General features: G+C 41.5%; 1 protein-coding gene across 5 annotated transcripts in view; it reads right to left on the bottom strand.

Moving 5' to 3' along the window:
• The window catches only part of LOC116325248 (Golgi apparatus protein 1-like), a 36,447-nt gene that overhangs the window by 10,657 nt on the left and 2,328 nt on the right, over positions 1-23,462 (bottom strand). For 4 of the 5 annotated variants that reach the window (XR_005613820.1, XM_039615053.1, XM_031746084.2 and 1 more), the window contains exons 2-16: positions 12,824-12,853; positions 12,375-12,461; positions 10,600-10,815; positions 7,876-8,079; positions 6,906-6,977; positions 6,491-6,677; positions 5,933-6,147; positions 5,624-5,745; positions 5,327-5,428; positions 4,532-4,685; positions 3,660-3,701; positions 2,318-2,542; positions 1,839-1,901; positions 799-912; positions 545-633 (exon numbers count right to left, since the gene is read on the bottom strand). Coding sequence is in view for 4 of the 5 variants with exons in the window: in XM_039615053.1 (XP_039470987.1) it covers positions 545-633; positions 799-912; positions 1,839-1,901; positions 2,318-2,542; positions 3,660-3,701; positions 4,532-4,685; positions 5,327-5,428; positions 5,624-5,745; positions 5,933-6,147; positions 6,491-6,677; positions 6,906-6,977; positions 7,876-8,079; positions 10,600-10,815; positions 12,375-12,461; positions 12,824-12,853 (1,922 nt within the window). In the remaining variant the exon portion in view is untranslated. The remainder of the gene's footprint in view (positions 1-544; positions 634-798; positions 913-1,838; positions 1,902-2,317; positions 2,543-3,659; positions 3,702-4,531; positions 4,686-5,326; positions 5,429-5,623; positions 5,746-5,932; positions 6,148-6,490; positions 6,678-6,905; positions 6,978-7,875; positions 8,080-10,599; positions 10,816-12,374; positions 12,462-12,823; positions 12,854-23,462) is intronic. The other variant, XM_039615054.1, reaches the window with a different exon arrangement.

The raw sequence follows: 23,462 nt of genomic DNA, 5'->3' as shown, positions 1-23,462 counted from the left end.
GTGAATGTAGCATGGAGTATAAGGAGCTTTGAGTGGTCAACATCACTGCAAAAATATACATTTCCACCAACTGTAGTGTTATAATCTTAAGTTTCTACAACATTTACATTCTCAAACCCAGAAACAACAACTTAGAAGTGATCACAGAGCAGTGCTGGGTGTGGTTCTAAGGCTCGTGAATCCAGATAATTTCCTTTAAAAAATATCCTACATCATATTGTGAAACTGTCCTCAGTGTTTGGACTGCTGGATGGAAAAAGGCTGCTGGCAGCTCACAGTATAATTCAGCCATCGGTCACACTCTGAAACACAGTGAGCTGGAAACCTCAGCAGGGCTAACAGGACTGTGAGTATCTGACTGGACACCACTAACACAAACACCTAAAAAATTGACACTATGTTTAGACGAAAAAAAAAAAACCCAGTCAGACAGTAGATTCATATTTTATGGTCACATGTCCAGTCAACTGTTGGAAATACTGGTGCTTTTTGTATTTGCGATAACTTCTATGGCTGATTTTGCTCAATTCTGCGTGTGTCTTACTTCTTCTTGATGTTGGGACACAGTTTGAGGACGTCTTCCTTGCAGGCTGTCTTGAACTTGTAGGAGAAACGGAAATCTTTAACCTGAATCTGTGGACGGGCAGAAGGGCAGTCAGAGCAGTTGGTTATTACTGAATTCAAGAAGCTGCAGAAATATTACAGCATTTTTAAACTGATAAGATTTTGCATAACAAAACATTAGGAGCTCATTCTTCTTCTACTCCTGCGCCAACACATTTCCATTAGTCTGCTCACCAGCTGGAAGTGTGTCACTCCCACGGCACACTTCTCATTCATCTCCTTCTGGTGTTTGTTCTGAACCAAACAATCCATCAGATCACCAGAGTCGATCTGGTTATCAGCCACCTCCTGCCAGGCGGACAGAGAGAAAGAGAAGGAAGACCGAAATCAGCGACAACTTCCTCTGAAATATGTTGAAGCTGACAAAAGTAATCTACATGCTGTATTTAGCAGAAGATGCTTTGAAAGAGCTGTGAAAAATGTGCTTCACCTCTAAAGTGCCTTAATAATTTCCTGCACACTGCATAAATGCAAGATGGTTCAAGTGAGTTAAAAGATAAAAGTCACCTTCTTATTCATCTGATCAAAAATAACCTGTGACGAGAACTGGTTCATGAGCATTTTAGCAAAGTTCAGCGAGCTCTTCGTGTTGAGCCAGCTTTGGCCAAACACAGAAACTTTGAAATTTTGTTTTGTGGTCAAGAACTTAGACCACACATGGGAAAACCCAGGTCAGGGACCATCTCAGTCCAGCCCCCAACATCCTAAAAACAAACAAATAACCCCTTTAAGAAGTCAAAAGTTGTAACTTCAGGGGGGCACAAAAGGAGAAGCACATATATATATTAATAAACCAGAGAACACATCTGTGGCGACAAATAAGAGGGGAGGTTTGGAATTGACTGTCTCACAACTGTGAAAAGATTAACCTACTGGAAGGAAAACATGAGTTGTGAAAGGCTGGAGACTGTTAGTTTGCAGAGAATTTTCAAAATAATAGCGTGGGGACTGTCCACAAGAGAAAATTTAAATTTGCTGTTACATATGCAAAAAAAAAAAAAAAAATTAACTGAACTGCAAAATATCCTCCTTGGCAGGACTTCAGACCCGCTAAGGAAAAACGTTACCCACCGCAGCTTCAGTCACAGGAACATCAGTTTGCTTGGAGGCTGTTGTAGATTCTCAACCAAACTTAGTATATTCAACCAAAAAACACAGAAAATGCCCAAAGAATTGAAGCTTGAAGGAAGATGTGCTCATCAGTTCATACTTACATGGCAGTGGGCCTGAATGACGGGATCACAAGCTCTCATCAGCAGCGCCTCAATCTGAATATCCTGCAGATGGAAACCACAAACCCAATAAAATGACTTCAGTCAGTTCAGGTTAACCTGCTTTTACCAGAGTAGGACAGCTCAAACTCACTATTTCAGTCCAAAATGTCTGCGTACTGTACTGAGGAGTTAATTATCATGTTGATGCCCCACCTGCTTCAGTGCAAATAATACAACTTTTCAGACAACTGGAAACTGGTTTATAAACACCTATAAAAAGGGCCAAGTCTTTAATCATCTATCATTTAACTACATACAGCAAATTTATGCAAAAATCGTTTCAAGCCCTTACTTCCTTTGATTTTACTAGTTTTAATGCCTCAAATGAGCCTTGGAAACATCAGTTGTCTCATGTTTGTGCCTAATGTTTTGCACGTTGTACGCTTTAAAGGAACTGCAGTGTACGGAGACAAGCTAACCTCTGACTCCAGCTCGGTCAGGTTTCCCACCACCTCCTTGCAGTCAGCAACCAGGTCGTCTAGGTGGTCCTGCAGGCACTCCAGCTCCTGCCCAGCCTCCGTTTTCTCGCTACACCACTTCCCCAGATCGGTCATGCAGCGTCTCTGCAGCTCAGGGTCCAGCTTCACATCCAGCGCCCTCTGGTGGAGAATCCTCTGCACCTCCACCTTGCAGTCCCGGGAGAGCTGCAGGAGGAGGAGGAGGATGACGACATCGTCATTAAATTACCCACCAAAGTATCAGCTGTTATTAGTCACGGACACTGTAAAATGATACTCCACCCAAGACTTTCAGTGCGTCTGTCCGTCACATTTAATCCTCAAAAGCCTTTAGATTTGTAAGTTTAGTTCAATATTAACAGATAAAATTAAAAAGTGTGATATGGACATTAAACATTAATACTTCTGTGGCACTTGTTTTTCGCCCTCCATTTACTTCTCATTAACAAAGACGACAATGGCGGAGAGTAGCACTGCCTTTCTACTAATCAAGTCTTCGTTATCAGCCTTGCACTGCATTGCACTGTATACAGGTCTTTGTGATATTTGAGCTCTTTAAAAAGCTATTTATTGATTGTGTCACACTGTATTTCTCTAGTCCGTACTTGTACTGCAGCTGCACATTCCCAGGTTACTAAAATGCATTGATATTAATGACCGCTAGAGCACAGACACCTGCTCAAGGTGTGTGAAACTTCCCATACAGGCCAAAACATTTTTTGCAGCAGGTTGTAAACATGTTTACAACATGTTTAGTCTATGGGGACTGACTCTACACTCAAGCCTCAAGTGGACATTCTACGAACTGCAGCGTTTTACAACTTCCTGGTTCTCATGGACGTTTCTTCCTGTCAAAAGGGAATTCTTCCTCCTCACCATTGCCAGATGCTACACAGAGGGTAATTTGATTAGCAAGGTTCTCTCTTTAGCATCATAGGGTGTTTAACTAATTTCACACAACTTGTTACAAGCCTCGGCGGGACTGGAACAACACATTTTGGGTGGAGTATCACTTTAAATACAGCAAGCGTTTGCTACACTGCTTATTTTAATCAAAGGCTTAATTTTGCTGCAGCTGAATCATCAGCATCACCAAGATTTCCGTAAGTGGATCGTCATATTGATTCTTCACTTCAGGGTTCAGCAGCTCACTTCAGCAATTAAAAGCCAGCTCCCACATGCACTGAGAGTGGGTGGGAATTATCCAGCACAATCACTTCTCCTCTACAAACCACCAGTGATCATCCAAGATGCGATTTCTGCGAGCAGCATCATAAGATCAGCAGCAGTAAGAGGTACTCACCATCGAACCGTGGTTTTCCGCTTCAGACTCACCACTGGGGAACTACGAGAGCATTCTGTGGTCAGAGACTTCCCGTATATATATATATATGTCACCTTACATTTACCTCTTCACACATGCAAGTTGCTGTCAGTTCAGGCTTAAAGCACCTTCGTGCGCTTATATTAAATAAAGATTAAAGTCACTTCATCTTAATTCGTCACAGCTGTCTTCACCTCCTTCAAACCGCAAACATTTCCAGTATTTTTCACATTTGGCAGAAATTCATCAGACTAAACAATTGTTTATCTTCTGTGAGCCTGAAATGTATCTGCACTTTTAGGCTGAGCCTACAGATAAGTCACAACCTTGAGAACAAAAACAGAAACAGCTGTGCAGACACTGAAAACTTAAAGCAAGGAAGATTTCAGCAACTTAAATGACCTTTTATTTAAAAAGCCTAAACTGTAAAAATGCACTTTTAACTAATTTGAATTCAGAGGCCTTTCAAGCCACTGGGAGTATACAAAACGTTCCCCCTGTAAATCGCTTATTTGGCATAAAAATGTCCAAATTGCAGTGGTCATTTGAAAACAAAATTAACACTGTATTAATTGCAATACTGCTGCTACAGTGTAAGCAGTGCCACAATTAAGGCAACACTTCACTGAGCCACAGAGCACATTCTCTTTATAAAATTAGTCTACTTTCCTAATGTAAATACAGAGCTCCTATGGCTGCATGAATGCCCTGCAAGCCAGGTTTCTGTGCTTTACAGTTACCTCTCCTGAAACAAACTGTTCTATTAACGAATCTAAAACAGCGCTTGGAGATCTCCAAGTCCTGTAGTCTTCACATTTAATCATTAGATTAAATCAACGGCAGAGACTCACCCTTCGTCCCTGCTCCAGAGAGCGGTAGGCGTGGCGGTACAGGCACGAGAAAATGGCACCAGGCGGCATCAACTCGCTGGTCTCATTCCAGCCGTGAGTGTGGCAGAGTCGGGATGCATCCGACTGACATTTCTTGTACAGGATCGGATCCAACCTAAGCAGCGACACAGGGTGTGACAGGCAGATTAATACCTGGAGCTGTGTCTTTGGGGCAAAAGCACAGACGAAATAAAAGATAGACGAAGATCCTGGCTCTGAAACGTAAAACCAATGCAGAACTGCCTTAAACCTACTTCTTTTTTTTTCTTTTTTCTTTTTTAAATAACCACTAGGGGGCGGTGCCTGTGGTTGTAAAAATCCTTCCAGTCCCACAGACATCTATGAGAAAAACCACCCTGTCTAAACACCTCCCTGCTGACTTTATGGGCTCAGTCACTCATTGCATATCATAGCAAATAAAACATTAAGTTAGCAAATAAGTCGTTAGCAAACACCTCAGATCCTCATTTGTCAACTTTAACTTCGAAGCAGATGGCAACAGCAAAACTCCTCATCTCAAGGCTTCCAATCAGCACTTTACAAACAAGTGTTTTTTATACCATCTATGGTCGCAGTATTAAATAGAGGCAATCAACTAACCAGGAATACTTTTACAGCAGCCTTGTTAAAATGCAATACAACTAAAATGATCAATTACCAAATACCAATAAACTGATATACTAAATTGAAGATGATTATCTGAACCTCAATTATGTCGAAAATAGACTTTTTCTTCAGCCTGTTGGCAGGACTTACTTCCAGTCTCTGGCGATGAAGTACTGCAGCTCCAGCAGTCTGTGCTCGCAGTCCTCCACCATCTTCTCAGTGTACAGATGTTCCATGAGACACGACAGGATCCTGCAGGATGAGGAAACAGAAACAGATTCACATCTCATCCACACGGCACAGCAGCCATAAGACCTTGAAAGATCGGTTCTTCTTCAGGTTTTATCCACATGATCATACACCAGGTGCGATCATTGCAATTTCTTCTACTGTGCCAAATTTTATGATTTCTATTTGCTGGATCCCTCTCCCTCCACGGGGACTCACATGGGGTCGCCACTGCGGATGTGTTTGCAGGCAGTCTGGATGACAGACTCACAGGCCTCGTTAAGCGCTCGATCGATGCGGTAGTCTGCTCCGGGGTCGGCTTCCTGGATCAATGTTTGCAGCTGTGGATGGAAAAAATATCATAATAAAATCAAAACGTGTAAGCAAGACATTACTACATTCTGGGACATGTAGGAATATGATGGGCGCAGGTCAAACAGAGTTGTGTTCATGCAGGTAAATCTGTAAAGTGATATCTATGAAAATGTTTCTGTAACCATACAGTGAATATTATAATTGCCATCTCACCGCCTTCTGACAGCTAGGATCGATGGCGCCCATGTCTCCTCGGCCGACCCTCATTAGGCAGTGCAGCGTTCGTCCTTTGCGGTGCAGACCGGAGCAGTGACTCTCAATCTCACTGCGACAGTGCAGCACGATCTCAGGACTCAGAGAGAAATCCTCCATCAGCATCCGCCTGTAATCCATCATCTCACCCTGACACTCGCCGCTGACCACACGACCTGAAACGCACACGCACACACACACACTGTAGCTGTGGTATCTTGTTTAAGCACAAAATATTCAAACACGTCACAAAAAACAACTTGAGGAACCAACCTGGAAACTGACTTCTGAGGTTAAATGAAGCTAACCTTGTACCTTCACACAAACTTGACAGTTTGACTTTGTCTGCCTTAGACTAGTCTTCAGCAAAAATAAACAGGAGCAGGTTCGTAGTGGAAAAAAAACAGAGCAGTGGCTGACATGTAATTGAGCTCTCAGTGGCCTCTGAGTGCCACACAAACAAAAAGGGACATTTAATTAGTTGCTGGAGCCGAGAGCGACAGATAGAGGTCTGCTCACCTCGATGCACGGCCGACTCCAGACACAGCAGAAGGTAGGACAGGCGAGCTTCCCTCGCTCGGGGCAAGCTGGTGTCCACGTTGCAGTGGTACTTCCTCAGGTCCGACTTGCAGGCTTTGGCCAGCGAGTAGCTGACCTTGTAGTCCTGAGCAATCAGCTTCTGTCTGGTGGTCAGCGCCTCGCGGCACTGATGACACACAACATACACAGAAACTTATTACACAACCGAATGCTCATCGAGTCTGATTTTTAATCTGCAAGAAGGCTGTATGCATCACAATTTGTACACTTTATTGTTCTGTAACCATCAATGCTATAAGACTTTTTTCCCCTCACCTGGAGATGGAAAAGCTTCATTTTAAGTATTTCGTAGAGCAAAAAAAACTCTCTGTAAATAACAGTAAATGGCACTCACCCTCTCAGACATGGAATCCTCAAACTTGTGATTGAAGAGGCATTTGTAAACTCTTCCTTCCCCGGCCAGAGTCTGAAAATAAAAATAAAAAAATTTTAAAAAAGGGGGAAAAGTTCATCAACTTTCAAATTCAGTCATTTTAAGGTGCTTTATTAATGTGAAGTAACAACTACAACTTCTCTTTATCCCATGTGACACAGAAGGCGGCAACTAACTAACCAACTATAGGCTTTATCAAAAAACAGAAAGACTGAAGCTTAATCTTAAAAAGTAGAGCAGCTGTCTGCTGAATCCAAACTGGGAGCTGGGTTCAGAGCACAGGGGCCTGAAAGCTGAAGGCTCTACCTCACATTCTAATTTTAAATGTCCCAGGAACCACAAACGAGCCTGCAGTCTCAGATAATGAGTACTATGACGTCTTTAACATCAACTTTCAATTCAGTTCTGGAGTCAGTGAAAAGAAACCAATGTGGGAAAAATGCAATCTTTCTTTATAGTTTATCACTGAAGAACTTTTTTTTTTGAACAAGTAACAAATGAATAATGTCTTCCATTATAATATTTAATAATGTAGTTGGATAGTTGATACTGTCAGGTTCTGTGTTCCAGTAAAGTTCATTTTAATTTTAATGTCCACAAAGTAATTTCTCCCTCACACTTTAAAGGTTAGTCTAACTTTCAAAGTAAATAAAAACATCTGGATTTTTCTGATCGTTAACCTCTCGTGCCAACGTCATATAGTCTCGACTAATCTGCACGTTCAGAGAAACACATTTTAGCTCATCTTCAAACAAAGGGACGTTAATTTGAGTAGACCCCAGTTAGATGGTACTTCAGCTTACAAATAATACAAATTTAGCAGGTTTTTTTAAATAGGATATACAATATTTTAAAAAAGTAGAGTATTACTGATCAATTTAAAATAATTAAATAAAAGAATCCTCTTAGCTCTAGAATAAAGGATTCTTACGTTTTCACAGAAGCGTTCTCTGTCGTCTCTGCAGGAGAAGTACAGGTAGCGGTCCAGGTGGAAGTCGTCGGAGGAGAGCTCGGCGACTCTCATGATGGCCTTTTTACATTCCTCCCTGATGACGTGCGCCCCTGTCTGGTCCTCGGCTTCACGAACCAAACCTTTTTCCAAACAGGCGATCACCTCACCCTGAGAGTGGACGTCCTGTGAGGAGGGCAAAGGTACCACAGTTACTACTGCCAGTGTGGCTCAGCTCCAGTATGACAAGGATTCGTTTCCAGACAGCAGCTACTATTTTAATTTGGATTACTTCATTAGTATAGCAGATATTCACACTTTATTTTTTCCAGCTTTGTGCCCCAATATCATGAATTATTACAAGTGCAGCAGTTTCCTGCCTGTGAGGAACAGAAACAAGCATTCGATGGATGTTTGACCTTTTTTCTCATCATTTACCAGAGAAAACTTAAAAGAAATGCATTGTGGGTAAAGGCTCATATCAGTCTGTGGGAAAGGTGGGAGGTATTAAACCCCGGTCCTTTTGTCCCCATGATAGAACAGAGAAAACCGACTCATAGTGTGTTAAAAACATTTATATTTCTTTTTATTCAATCATCTTCCGGAAGAGAGAGACCCCTGCACAGCTCAAACGCCAGTTGCAAGAGCTCTAACATTAGAATCATAAGCTGTGTCTCATACAGGTGTTATTTTGGTACTTTACACGTCACACAGTTTCAAACATTGCTTAAATGGAAAGTTCCTCTTTTCTGTGTCTTACCTATTAATAGGCCTGTGCACTAAAACTTCCTGTTTTTCGGTCTGGCTGAGCACTTAGTTTGTGAGTCAAAAGTGGCCTTGCTCTACAAGCCTTCATTATTAAAGTACATAAAACAATATAATAGGAAAATAAGGATACTAAGGATATTGATTTCATGACAGAGCTCAAACCAAGTTAGAGCATTTGAAACGTCTCCTTTATACTTATTCAAAGTTGACTGGAGTTGGTGTAAACTGAATTGAACAGCACCAGTTTATTTTTATTTATTCCATCTATTATGCAATGTGTCAAAGAGAACATGCACACGGGGTCATGCAGTTCTCGATGACACACACAAACCTCATCTCCTTTGTCAACTCTACAGATAAGCCAAGAAATGATATCAACGAGCTATCTACAAGAAGCCGGGCCGTCCTCGTGGTGCAGCGAAGAGCCAAAACATCTGTGTAAGGCCGCCTCATATAGTGAGATATCACCAAATACAGAGGTCAGCTGCAAAAAATAAATAAACTACACACAGTCTCAGCAGCTTTTTGTGCTTCTGCTCTTGAAAAACGTTTGTTCTTTGTCTGCTAAATGCTCAGGAGACTCAGGGTTTGCTTTCCCGTCCAAATCCACACAAACACCTCATCTATAAAACAATGGGCTTACTCGCTACTACGTGCGCTCCTTTTCCTCAGTTTTTGCTTCCTCCTTTGTCTTTTGAGCCTGCGAGATCAAGGACTAGATAAGAGTCCAGATGGGCTTTATTGTTTTACATTCAGGAATCCAGGAGAGTGCAAACAGTCGTTTTATCTCAGCCATTTAGTTTTAACAACAGGTGGAAGACAAATAGTGACTGAAATTAAGTTCTGATTAATTTCACAGCCCTACAAAAACGTCAAGCATTTTAAAGTAAAGAGCTGAAGCTTGATTTTAAAGTTTAACATCAAGTTAAAAGCTGAATTAATAACACATTATCTCATTTTGAGAATCAGTTCATAAACAATGCTGCCTCGTGTCGTTTCAGTGAGCGAGAAGTTAAATAAAGTGCCAACATGGTCTGTCCGATCTCCACTCAGAGCCGCACTGTGACAAATTTCTGATAATGAAACCGACTGCACTCCCGCTGACAGATAAATCATCTGCTCTGAGCTCTAATTGTGCCAACGTGATATCCCGTAATAAGTCTGGGTCTGAGGAGCTTATGGAGCTCTGTGGCAGGGAAACACGTTCAGCAGAAGATCGATTCGCTCTGCTCGCTGACAAGCTGCTACAAACTCCTCTTTTCTCATTTGAGCTCAGTCCACTTTGAGTTTTATCTGCTCTCCGACCAAAATCCAGCAGATTGGTAAAAAATACAAGCAGCACTATAAACAATCTTCAATGTACAGCTACAGCTTAGTTAGATCTCATGTCATCTTCTCTGACACGTCGACACGCCTCCAGAGAGGCTGCCATTTTTAAATCGCTGCTGTAAGTCTGCTACAACTGTGTGATTTCCATTTGAGGTGAGCTAACATTGCCCAACATTCATCGTGTCGCGCACCACAATTTCACCCTCCAGCATCAGAAACACATCCTGAGGCATCTGGGAGCGCTCATTTGGCACAAACTAATTCAACTGTGGTGTGTGCAGCAGTCCATTTGGTGCTGCAGTTTTTTTGGACACATCAACATAAGATTCCTGACAACCAGGTATAATTTCTTCTGCAAGTTCTACAATCTCATCTCCATCTCCTAAAAATAGAAGAAAAATAAAGTAGAGAATTATCTAATCAATCAAATCTTCTGAATATAAACCCATTATTTATACATCTAACAACATGAGTGTAAATAAGAGCCAAAAACAACGAGTCAGCGACACAGATGTTACTCCACCTGCTCCAAAGCACATCAGCTGCCTCTCCACCAATAACCAAACAGGACTAGTCAAACACAACAAGCGTGACATCAATTCTCCTCACCTTCTCTCCGGTGCTGATGCTGCCACATTTCAGCGTGTTGATGTCATCGCGACACTTGTCCATGAAGCCGCAGATCAGCCGGTAGTCGCTGAAAACGATGGTGGTCATCTTGGTGATGTACTGGTTGCACTGGTAGTCGGTGATGTTGCCACGGTGATCTACAAGGCAGGAAACCAGGTAACCTTTCCCCAGCTCCTCCGCGGCACATTCTTTAATCTGAGTGGAGAAAAGCGACGGCGACACTTCGGTGAGAGCTGAAACATAAACCTGCCACGCCTTTAAGCACCTCATGTCACCTGTCCAGAACACCAAGGTCTGAACACTTCTGATTAACTCAGGTTTAGCTTGATTTTTAGACTTGAATTTACCAATGGCCTTTTTCCTACAAATATCTTCAATGAAATCATGATTGTCATTGAAAAAAATAAATACATTTTTAAAAGTTCTCTATTTGTTTCTGTGCGCTTTTCTTCGTGCTACCTGGTGCTGCAGTCCAATCGTTTTGAGATTTGGACCTTTTACTGTAATTCATACTTAAGATTTACATTGGTGAGGGTCGTGAACAGATTTTGCCCTTCCAAAGGAAAACCACCAGGACTGCAAAGAAATACCTGTAAGCAGTTTTTCCTCAGTGCTGTGTAACAACCTTTCAATGACAAAAAAAAAATGTGTTTGTCCCTCTGCAGCCATTAATTAAAACTAAATAAATAAAATCCAATTAACCACTCATATTTTCAACATACCCATCATTTCCAGATCAGGAAACAGCTGAAAGTTTATGATGTATGATTTTGACCCAAAGCACAGAGACCAACAAACACAAAACTACCGCAACAGTAATGAGAGCATTGAACACAAGCAGACGATGAAAGGAGGAAAAAGAAAAGTGGATTCACACATTTGCCTTCGTTTGAGCCATTATTATTATTTATTTGTGATGGATGAATGTTCCAAACCAGTGAGACGTTAACTAAAAAGCGACGAACAGAAGAGTCTTTTACATTTGTTTGTTTTTAGCAGCTCCTTTAATATTAAAACCAGTCACGCATTTACACTTACTTTTCGTGGAGTTACTAACGATGTGATCTAAAGCCCGTTTTCCATTAGTACCTAGTTACTAATAGGTTGTCGTATCTGGTATCAGGTACTAAAATAGTACCTGCTCGGCCGGGGTTCCAAAGCAATTCAAACAGGTATCAAATGTGATGTCAGACTGCGTGCTGGACTCATCGAGTGACGCCTCGTTCACAAAAATCAAAACCGCCATTTTTGAAACCCGTGCTCCCCGAGTCTGACGGAAAGCCACAGACCGAGCAGCAGGGATATCGTCGACGTCCACCTATGTTGTAGCGTTCGTGTCACATACTAATTACGTCATAGGACACTCGGCAGCGTTGCTATTACGCGTTACTCGATTGTAAGTGAAAACCTGCCGATCCGAGTGGGCACTAATGGAAAAGCGGCTTTAATGACTTAACTGGTCAATAAAGGTTACACAGACTAACTCCACCACCTTGTAGTATTACACATAAGTACCGACCAGCCCCGGCTCAGATTCCTCTGACATCTCTTCTACATTTTGGACATAAAAACTGGCTGCGGTTTCTTAACACTCTGCTGACAGCTCTATTTCTTGATTTTAAACTCAACTCCAACATCACATCTGTCTTAAAACTTCCAAATTTGCCATTTTATCCGATGTTTCTTTTGACCGTTTGGAGGCTCGAATGAAGCTCGTCAAGTTGAGCTGCAGAGATTTGTTTTTAGCGACTGACCTCAGAGATGGTCGTCTTGCAGACCTCCACCGCTACAGACTCAAACTTTGGGTCTGTGGTCAGGTTCAGCTTATAGTTCCACAGCAGCTGGGGGAGAGAAGATACGAGGTATGACAATTACACCAATAAGGACAGAGTGGAGAAAAAAAAAACAAACAAAAAAACAAAAACAGGCCAAATAAAAATTTTTAAAAAACCCATTTTAACATGTCAATCATTTTATATTACAAAGTCTTTCTGTTATTTAATGTGAAAAACATTTGGTCAAACTTCTGGATGGCTGGGGGGAAAAAAAGTAGTAGTACTGATGCTGGCTATCGGTTGTTTATGTGAATCATTACCAAACTCGTGCATACTTTTAGTGGAAAATCACTGCATCATAAACATCATAGTGCATGCTGGGAGGTGAAGTGTGAGGGTAGAGAGAGAAGAAAAAACCCCACACTTACATGGTTGCATTCTGTAGCGATTTCAGAGTCCTGAAAGAGGAAGAGAAAAAAAAAAAAGTTTAGCTTCCTCAGAAAGTTTAATTATAGGGTCTGAATATCTGAGACTAAACAGAGAGGACACCTAATGGCTTAAATTTTGCAATCTATAACATCCCATAATCCACTGCAATCTTGTGAGTTGTGGGACGGTGCGTTCAGGCATTCAGCTTCTTGCTTCAGTGCGGTCACTGAGGCATTTTCCTGCAGCTCTGCTTTGACCCGAGGTGACCCATCCCGACTTCCTGCCCCCGCCCTCGACCAGAGGAAAACTCACTGTGTGGGTCTGTGAAATAACAGTGCTGCAAATGACCAAAGACTTTCTGACCATTTACCACATGGTAGCCACAGTCAGCTAGGAATAAACTGCCAGTGTGTTTGTGTGCTGTTTTTTACAGCGTATTTTACACACTGGTGTGACAATGCTCTTCACACAAACAGTGCAGTGTGAAGAGGGGGAGGGGGAGACGGTACACGATAGTACAGTCGAGTTTTAAAGAGCACTGGGATGACTCAGTTTGTAAATGTGAACCAGACTGACGCAGAACAGCAGGACGAGAAAAACAAGCAGCATCTACAAACTGACACCAATTAAAACAAAGCTAAGTGAGAGCGATCTCCCTCCCTCTCTCACATCGCAGAGTTCAGTCCCCAGAGAGGGGAAAAGATGGATGAGGCTACGGTGACATCACCCGCTGCTTTCTGGAGGCTCATTTCGGACGGCTGAGATAAGCATAATCGCCAGCGCAGGGTTAATGCTTGTCTCGTGAGGAGCGCGAAAATGACTGTGAATCCACGCTGGTTACTGCCTTGTCAGCCATGCTGTTAGCCATTTATCACACAGTGTTTTCACTTAAAATACACACGTTATAAAGAAGCCCACACATGCCACTTTTCTGCTTTTTCATTTTTTTGTTAAATCAGAGGGGATACAGGGAATGATATGCGGCGATACTAAATGCAACGTTACTTTGGACATCTGACCTCTTCGTCAAGGTCAAATAAGGTCAAACTTGCATAAAATCTTAAAAACTATGCTTAACCGTTTTGGGTTTTTTTGGAACGCGCCCATTTCAAACACTTTTTACACGACTGTACCTCTGTTACCCTCTGTGGCAGACACAAAATTGAACTGGTTTCAGAAGGAAGTGAAAACGAGCTTTTCAGGGATACTCGCCATTATCACAGTAACGCAAACCATTCACAACGTACTGCAGTCTGAACACAGACAGAAAAATCCCCTCCATCAAGATGTGCGGTTCACATAAAGGGTTCAAGTTAAACTGCCTTTGTTTGTATTGTCAGCATTTAGGAAACGCTGTGGTATACGACACATCCAAATACCACATTATAGTTTGCATCCAAATATGTCACATCTGATCTCTGATCTCACTCTTACATTTCATATCTGCCTTTGTTTAAGGTTAACCCCAAAATGTGCTCCATCTTTAAAGAAAGTATTACCAAGATCAAAGTCTCAAAAAAGTAAAACATAAAAGAAAAAAAGAAAACAAAATGAATATATACAAAATTAAAGTAAATATTGCACAGAGAGTACATGATTTTTTTATTATTATTTTTTTATCTATATCCATAAAGATCTTTGTTTTGGACACAGGAGAAAGATTTAAGAGCTTACAGTTCTTGTTGTCAGATCATAATAGTGAAAGCACACGCAAGAAATTAGTTTTACAAGCAGCTGAGTTTAATTTATCTAAATGTTATGAATGCTGCCAAACTAGAAAGGACAGAAAATCCAGTTTGGTTTAATCTTTCTCATCTTTGTAGCTGCTCAGTCATCCAGGTCGTGGCAGTCTTGTGAAGTCCCCCTAAAGCAGTCCAGCTGCTTTCTTTTTTTGAGCCGTTAAGACTTCAATATTTCTCCCACTTCCTGACCATCAGTGCTTTGTTGGAAAGTTGAGTGTGAGTGTGAGTGTGAGTGTGTGTGTGTGTGTGTGTGTGTGTGTGTCAACATACAGCAGTACAAAGCTGGGTGGAGAAACCTGGAGAGAGTTGGACAGCCTGACGCCACATCAAACACTGCTGGACTTTTGTTTTTCCACTTTTTCCCTTCCATTTCTAGGCTAAGGGGAAAACCCCCTCCTTTACACGAACTCGGACCAAAGGTGGACTGAACAGCTAAACATCCCATCACACAGTTGCAGAACAAAATGTGAGTGATGTGGACATCTCTGCAGCTTTGTCTCTGATCGCTTCAAAAAGTGTTCACGTGCAGCTGACCTGAATCCATCTCTGAGTTTGCAGACTCGCTGGACATGCATTACAACTGTGATCTAACACCAGAGTAAATAAACCCTCCCCACTCCTCAGACACACCCATTCACATATTTGAGATGTTCAGCTTTTTTGTTTGCCAGCTTTAAGGCTCCGCTCGCCAAATGTGAGTAATCTGCTAAAGCTGCCTTCCCATTTAACAGCTGCAGCTAAATTAAACTTAATCAGCTCTCCTCCTTTTGTCTTGGGGAAGCTGGTGTGAGGCTGAGCTATAATTGGAAACGAGTGAGAGGAAGAGATAGGAGAAAAATGACATGATGTGAGAGAAAAGGAGAATCCTGAGGGGGGGGTGGCCATTTCTGACACCACCTCAGTTATTTAGTTTAAATTCACATGCAAGACAACAGTGGGGAGGAAAGTAGTTGTTTACTGGAAACAAGTAAAAATAATGCTTAACTAAAACTCAACACATTTGCATACACTGCTGAGAGAAAACAAGAATCAGCAAAAGCAGGCTGTGCGTGAAGAAAGCGCAGCAGGAGAAAGTGTTACAAACGAAACCCTTCAGTGGACATGAGCCAACCAAGAAGAAAGCAAACAGATCGAAACAGTCAGCCTGAGCAAACAAGGAACTGCATCCTGTAAGCTGTGTGTGGTGGATTTTTATTGGCCAGTTAAAGATTAACCAGTGCAAACAACCACTTTAAAGTTTCAACTGCTTCTTCAAGTTTTTAACCGGCTATCTGCAGAGGATGTGCTCTAGACCAAACAGGCAGACAGAGTATTTGGGCCAGGAATGTGACTGATGTGTGCGTTACCACCACCTCCGATTTCACACAGAAAACACTGACACCTCATCACACAGTGAGGAGCAGCAGAGAGCTTTAAAAACAGGAAATTGCACCTATTAAAATTTCCTTTGTCATGCTTCAGCCATAACTGTTGAAGAATTAGTTTTCTAAAAGCCAGAATAACACCACAATATTTACACAAAACTCGGTTCTTCTGCATTTACGCAGCCCTCGGGAGTGTCACCGTGAAACCTCACCACCAGTAAAATCTGTAAACATTGACCAAAATAAAAATCATCATCACTATCATTAGGAAGAAAAGGAAGTTGGGGGGTTTCAGTGAGTCTGTGTTGCAATACTCACTGAAAACTGCATTTCCTTGTTTGTGGCCATTAAGAAACAGATTCTACACAAAACCTGCAAAAAACCAGCACCTGAACTATTTAAAATGAGTTACAGGGTAAAAATAAACTGTACAATTTTATTTGAAATGTAAAAAGTTTCAGAGTCGTCCTTTTCTGTCACCAGGGAACATTTTTAACATCTGCCATTTGGCGAACTGCCCCCTTAAAAATTTCTAGAATGATGATTCAAAACACAATTTTATACTGTGCAAAAGTCTCAAGCCACTTTTTAATAAGCTGGTCTTAAGATATGGTTCTCCAAGACTTCTGAAGTTCTGTCAAAGTTGGACATTTTTCCATTTAATTTCAGTTCAGTCCTAGTACCTCGCCCTTTTCAGAGAAATGCCTGTTTTTGGTTTGATAAGTCGCTTAACCCAGGCCTTTGTATCATTCAAGCATTAAAAAAAGGCTCCTAACTCAAGGGATGAACCAGTCTTATGTCTACATGTAAAAGACAATACAACCCTTTTTACTAGTTTCAATTCATTTTGTGAAGATTCACTGAAGGCAGATCACAAACGGTAACAAGTAAATGAACTGCTTCTTATATAGAACTTTTCTACTCTGAGCACTTTATACAACTTGTACATTCACACCAATTCGCACCAGCACTTTCTTCTAAGCTGTTTCCAAGTGCTTCCTATCTAACATTCACACACATTCATATTCTGATGGATGCATCGGAGAGCAGCATGGGGTTAGTATCTTGCCCAAGGATACTTTGCATGCAGACTGGAATCAAACCACCAACCTTCCGGTTAGTAGGTGACCTGCTCTACCACCAGAGCGACAGCCAATAGCTACAGCTCTGAGTGGAAGGGTGGACATCACGTCAGATTACACAAGAACTGGACTGAAGATCAGTTGGAGCAATTAATCCAAACGTGACATTTTTGGTTAAACTGGTCAGGAGAGCGGTATAACAGTAAGTATCTAGAGCAGGGGTGGGCAACTCCAGCCCTCGAGGGCCGGTGTCCTGCAGGTTTTAGATCTCACCCTGGGTCGGCACACCTGAATCAAATGATTAGTTCATTACCAGGCCTCTGGAGAACTTCAAGACATGTTGAGGAGGTAATTTAGCTGTTTGAATCGGCTGTGTTGGATCCAAGGACACAGCTAAAACCTGCAGGACACCGGCCCTGGAGGCCTGGAGTTGCCCACCCCTGGTTTACAGCTTTCTATTAAACACAATGGAAACACTAACCAATACCACCAGGAATGCTTGCGATTGGTCACAGCTCCATTTTTAAACATCACGATGACCCCAAACACTGTTCCACTATGGATAAAATCACATAGTGGAACAGTATCATTCATGGATTGTCCTCCCCAGAGCCTGGACGTCAACATTATTGAACCAGTGTGGGATCATTTTGACAGAGAACAGAACAAAAGACAGCCAACATCCAAAAAAAGAGATTTGAATGTCCTTTAAGAAGCCTGGAGATGTATTCATAAACACTGCTTAAAGAACAGGAAACTTTAGCCTCATGTGACTTCAAACTTTTTATCCAAATGGTCATTCTAGTGTTGACAGGAGACTATTGCCATTATTTCATGCTAAACACTGTTGTTCAATAAGAAATATGCAAAGTATGTAAGTGAGAATGGCTTTATTGTGAATCTGGTTGCATTAAAATGTCGTTCATGTGACCACAGAAAGTAGGAGAGAAGCCAACAGATGTCATTGTTGGCCACGTTAGCTGCTTACACTAAACACATATCCTTCTCTCTTCCTGTCATGTTGTCTTGAGCTGAAATAAACCCACCATAACTGATGGGAGGGGGGAGGGGGGCAGTAAAACCATACAGCTGTAAAGGAAATCCAAAAGTAAACGACAAAACAAGAGCAACAATGCAAAAAGAATGGATCTTTTATTTAAAATTTTTGATTTTAAATAAATTGCGCCGTCGCTCCATTATATTTGTCATAAAACACGTGGCAGTGAAAACATTTGCAGAGGAGTGCTCCCTCATAAACACCAACATTCATCACGTCTACTTAAATATGACATCCTGATGCAGACAACAGTAGGAAACCGCAAAGCTTCTGATAACAAGCAGAGTGCTCGCTGCCTACACATTAACATGCACGTGTGTGTTCATAAAGATATTATCACTGTTGGTGTGAACACAACAGTAGGAAATATCATTTTCAGACAAATGTCAATGCTGAACCTGAAAGGAGCGTCGCAGAAACACCGGATGATGTTTCTTAGCAACCTTTTTCCTTCTTCTTGGCTGAGGAACAAAATATCCACACAAAGTAAAACCTGCCCGCTTTGTTTGGGATAATCAAAGATCAGATTAAAGTAGCTGCACAGAGGCGGTAATTCAGTTTCAGAGTTGCTGAGGTATCACTGCTTTATTTGCCACTCCGACAGGTCCAATTACAGACCAGCTCCAAGAACATCGGTGAACTTTATTCCATTAGTCTGCTTTTTATTTGTGTTGCATTACAAACCCTGGAAGTAAATGGATATCTAAATCACATAAAGCTAGTGGTACTGTTAGGCCAATTATTGAGGCCAATATTCAGCATTTTTCTGCTTATTGATATTAAATCGACATTCCATCTTTGGCTGCATATCCAGGTCCATGCAAACACACCCACAGCTACCTCAGCCATTTATCTCCAGTCATTCTAGGTGGAGGACAAGGTGTTCCCAAACCAGGCAAGAGATGTAATCTCACCAGCATGTCCTGGATCCACCCTGGAACCTCCTCTCAGTAGGATATGCCAGAAACACACCCGGGACATACCCGAGTCAGATGCCCAAAACACCAACTAGCTTTTAATATGGAGGAGTACTGGCTCTAACTTTGATGTCAAGTTGACGACATTGTTGTATCTGCCAGTTGAGCACCTTCTCAGTTTTTATAGCGTAGTGTTCACACAAAGTAAAACCTGCCCGCTTTGTTTGGGATAATCAAAGATCAGATTAAAGTAGCTGCACAGAGGCGGTAATTCAGTTTCTGAGGTATCACTGCTTTATTTGCTTTATTTACTTGTGTTGTGCCACCACAGCCGGGTTAAAGACGCTTGTGTTTTACCGTTGTTTAAATGATATGTCAGTATGGAAGCTGAATGATTCAAAGATTATAAAAGGGGGAAATATTGCAACAGTTTTATAAATTAGATTTTATGGAAAGAAACAAAAACTGCTCTCTGATGTGAGGATAGGAACGTGGACAGCTCTGTAGTACAGTGTTTGCATCACTGCTAATAAAATCTAATCCTGACTTTTTTTTAATTAATGAATTCAAAAATGCACTGATTGGATTCTGTGGAGCTTCTGATCTTTGCCAACTCATCAAACACAGCAATCCAGTTGTAAACATGGTTCCTGCAGCCTTAATGTGCTAATTAGTAATTATGGAGGTGGGCGGAGGAACAAGACGAGGCTCAGCGGACAGGCCGGAGCAGAGCCTTCGCTCTCTGGGGCCTCCGCCCTCTGGAGCCTCCGCCCTCTGGACTCCTTCTGCACCACGTACACAAAACCACAACCACCAGCAGCAGCCCTGACAGTGGGCAGGACGGAGACACAAAAATGCACCGAGTCTAAAAGCAGCTCTCAACCTCACTCTCACACCTGCAGAGTGCCAGCTGGGCCTTTCACACATGAGGTGGGCAGGCTACAGGGTATGCACGGTGGGCGTAGAGAGGCAAGATATCAGAACCCCCCTCCGCCACTGCCACCGCCCCCAAAAAAGCCCGTTCTGACTGCGTTCATCTCGTAGCGTGAAAACAGCAGAACTGAGACTCACTGGGGGTTCGGGAGGCCGTCTTTCCCTCCTGTCATTTGCTTCGTCCGGTCAGCAGAGTGAGAACGGGACAAAAATATCCCTGCAAGAAATGACTGGGAAACCCAAAGTCTATCACAATGTCTGAGCACAGAAAACAAGGAGCTGACCAAAGAGGCTGGACCCTTGGTATGCCATCATATTTACAACACAAACTGTGCTGAACCAAAACTGATTTGTTTGCAGTTTTTAAAGAGATTAAATTTGCTTTTCAGCCCTGAAAATCTCATGTAGATATCTCCTGTCCTTATGAAGATATGAGTGTTCAAACATGATGAAAATAAAAGGCACCAAATACTGTGAAGGTAAAATTTTGCATTTTGCTTCTGATTCTAAGGGGGTCAGGTAGCACTCACTGATTTTCCATGATAGTACTGTGTTAATGCCCAAAAGCCTGCAGTATTTTATGTCTTTATGCTTACTTTTTTAATCTCTGAAACTTCACTTCGTCAATCACTTAATAATTTTCTCCCTTTTCCCTGTTAAACTGCAAAAATACTGCAGTAGTACACATGTAAGGCCCAACAAGCTTCATATTTTACAGTGAAGCATCTTGTAAAGCAACAGTGGGGAAATTCAGGCCTAAAAATAACATTTTCTACACAAGTAAACCTCCATAAACTGTCTTAGCCCACACATGGAGTCCTGAGCATTAATTTGACACAAACAACCCCCATCCCCTTCCAAAACAGAAGAAGTGAAGAACCAATCAGCTGGCATAGATGCACAAAGACATTATTCCAAGCAAAGATAGGTATTAACATTCACAGGAAGTCAGAGCAAACAAAACAAAACACTTCAGCTGAGATCAAACAAGCATCAAATCCTCTGACTGTGCGAGTTTGTGTGTGTAGCGGGTGGACAAAGACAAACTGTTTCATCTATTACATTAATTTAAGTCATGACCTTAAACACTGTTCTCAGTGACATTAAAAAGGAATGGAAAGGTCTTGATGCAAATTAAATAAAATCCTCCGGAAATCGCTGCAGACGGCGCCGAGACAGAAAATATCATCGACCTGCTGCCATTTAGAACAGCGAGGCCGCGTTTTTATTCCTTCCTCACTTCTCGTGTCGTTCTTATCTCTTCTCTTTTTATTTATTTTTAAACACGTTTTAAAATTTCTGGTATTTAATATACTTTTAAATTTCTGTCTGAAAACGTTAAGAAAGTGGCACTTTCTTAACGGAACACTTTTACATGTAAATGGCCTAAACAGTAGATTAATTGTTGACATAAGAATTTATGTTAAAATGCTGAACATGAGCAACAAGAAGACAACAACACCGCAGCCTTCTGGGTGAATGCAGGCCATCTGTACTGATTTTCAATATTAAAACTCTTTCATAAATTCATTTTTTACCATCTCACAAATCCTGTCCACTTAAAAATCTACTTATAAGCAGCTCGCTGCCCTATATTTTTTCGTAAGCAGGCTACAAAGCACTTCAGGATGACTTTTACCAGCCGAGAGGATGCAGTCTTGTGATTGTGAGTAAGCAGATAATGGCCACAGCGAGAGGACCCGTCTTAGTTGCTCTAAGCTGCTGTTGTAGTGTACAGAGAGAGGCCTCTGCCTGCTGCAGATCTGCTGAAGACAAACAGCTAATGAGCTAAGAGAAAGCGAGCAGCCAGAAGCTGCCACACCAACAGGTCTCTCATAAGGAGCTGTCGAATGAGCTTAAACAAAATCACCAGCAGCTGAAGTACACTTCCCTTAAAACAACTCTCACTGGAACACACCTGGATGAAGATGAATTAAAGCGCCCATGAACGCGACTCGGTGCTAACAGTCTCTCAAATCAATCTGAAGCCACCACAAGTTCAACTACATCAACCTGATTAAGTTTAAACTAGAACCCTCTGCTGCAGCACTGGCAGCAAAGCTAAAGATCTCATTTATTAAAGATAATTTTAATGTTCATATAATTTTTATGATAACCAGTAAGATTTCTAAAAATAATGAACATTTAAGAGGCAATTTTACAGGTTTTATGAGTTTTATAAATGATTCAGACTCATTAGAGACTGTAAAACATTCAGTATAATATATAATCACAATATAATCACATTTTGATTGCTTGCTTTATGAAAAATGTGTCAAATGTGCCCAAAAATTACAGACCCAACTGTAAATAACTTAATTATTACAGAAGATGAGTATTAGGGAACATTTAATTAGGATGTCGCTTTAGCGGCACTAAAATAAAGAAGGACGAACAGACTGAACAGGGCAGCGCCTACATTTTAAAACTGACCACACAGCTCGAACACATTTCAATATTGTCGACCTCTGCCTCCAATTCCATCAAACCTACAGCCACTCTCCTTCATCCACGGTTCACCCTTCTCCACCTCTTACCTCCTCCGGCCTGAAACCTCCCCCTGACTGAATATTTAACCGATCCAACATTTATTTATATCTGACATCAATCTGATCCCAGCTCAAAAAGCTCGACTGAGCATCACGACAACAGGCCAGTGTTGTTGTTGTTCTTATAGTTTTTTTGTATTATCTAATTATTTGAGGGGATTTGTGACAGCAATGATTAAAAAAAAGTGATATTTGTGAGGTAAATGTTTCTGCATTAATGTCCTTCAGATATCAAAATGTGGGTGGTAACATAAACAAATAGTGATGCTTGGACTTTGGTCTTTGCTTGGCACTATCCAAAAGATAAAACACACACACAAACACGCTTTTCAGTATTAGATGCTTTAAACTCATGTACTTTGACCTGGAGTTGTGGAAATTTAGATGTAAAACACATGTTCATGTAGTTTTTCCATTTGTTAGGAGTGGTACTTTTCCAGCATGACTATAATAATGTGCTCATGCACTGATCGATGCATGAGGATGCAAGGAAAGGAAAGGAAACAAGGACAGTGAGAAGCTCTCACACTGAGCTGAAAAGAGACCAGACGTGTTATTTACCATTTTACCAATAAAAATAAATGCGTATTCTCAGATGCTTCATTTTTTACAGTGGTGTACAGTCAGGCTCCATGCAGAGGAACAAATATCTATGTGAAGGCAAAGCTCTGGATTTACCGATTATCTTCCTACTCTCTACAGCCACGAGCTGTGGGTAAAGACTAAAAGGATGAGACAGAGGACACAAGCAGCTGAAACGAGCTTCCTCTGAAAGGTGTCTGGTACTCACTATGACAAGGTACACAAAGGCAAGATATCCATATTTTTAACTGGACTTGAAAAGAATGTACTGGTAGATCTGCAGTTAAGTTAATTTCATAGGTGAGTAGGTTGGCAAATTAGGGCCTCGTGCTTTCCAGCTGCAGCATGTCCACTGTAATGAATAGTCCTTATGCCCCTTTTTTAAACTACTTTAAATTATGTACAATCAGAG

This window comes from Oreochromis aureus, linkage group 7 (assembly GCF_013358895.1).
Source record: "Oreochromis aureus strain Israel breed Guangdong linkage group 7, ZZ_aureus, whole genome shotgun sequence".
NCBI lineage: Eukaryota > Metazoa > Chordata > Actinopteri > Cichliformes > Cichlidae > Oreochromis > Oreochromis aureus.
Note: the sequence above shows the minus strand (reverse complement) of the source record. Positions and strands in the feature narration are given on the sequence as shown.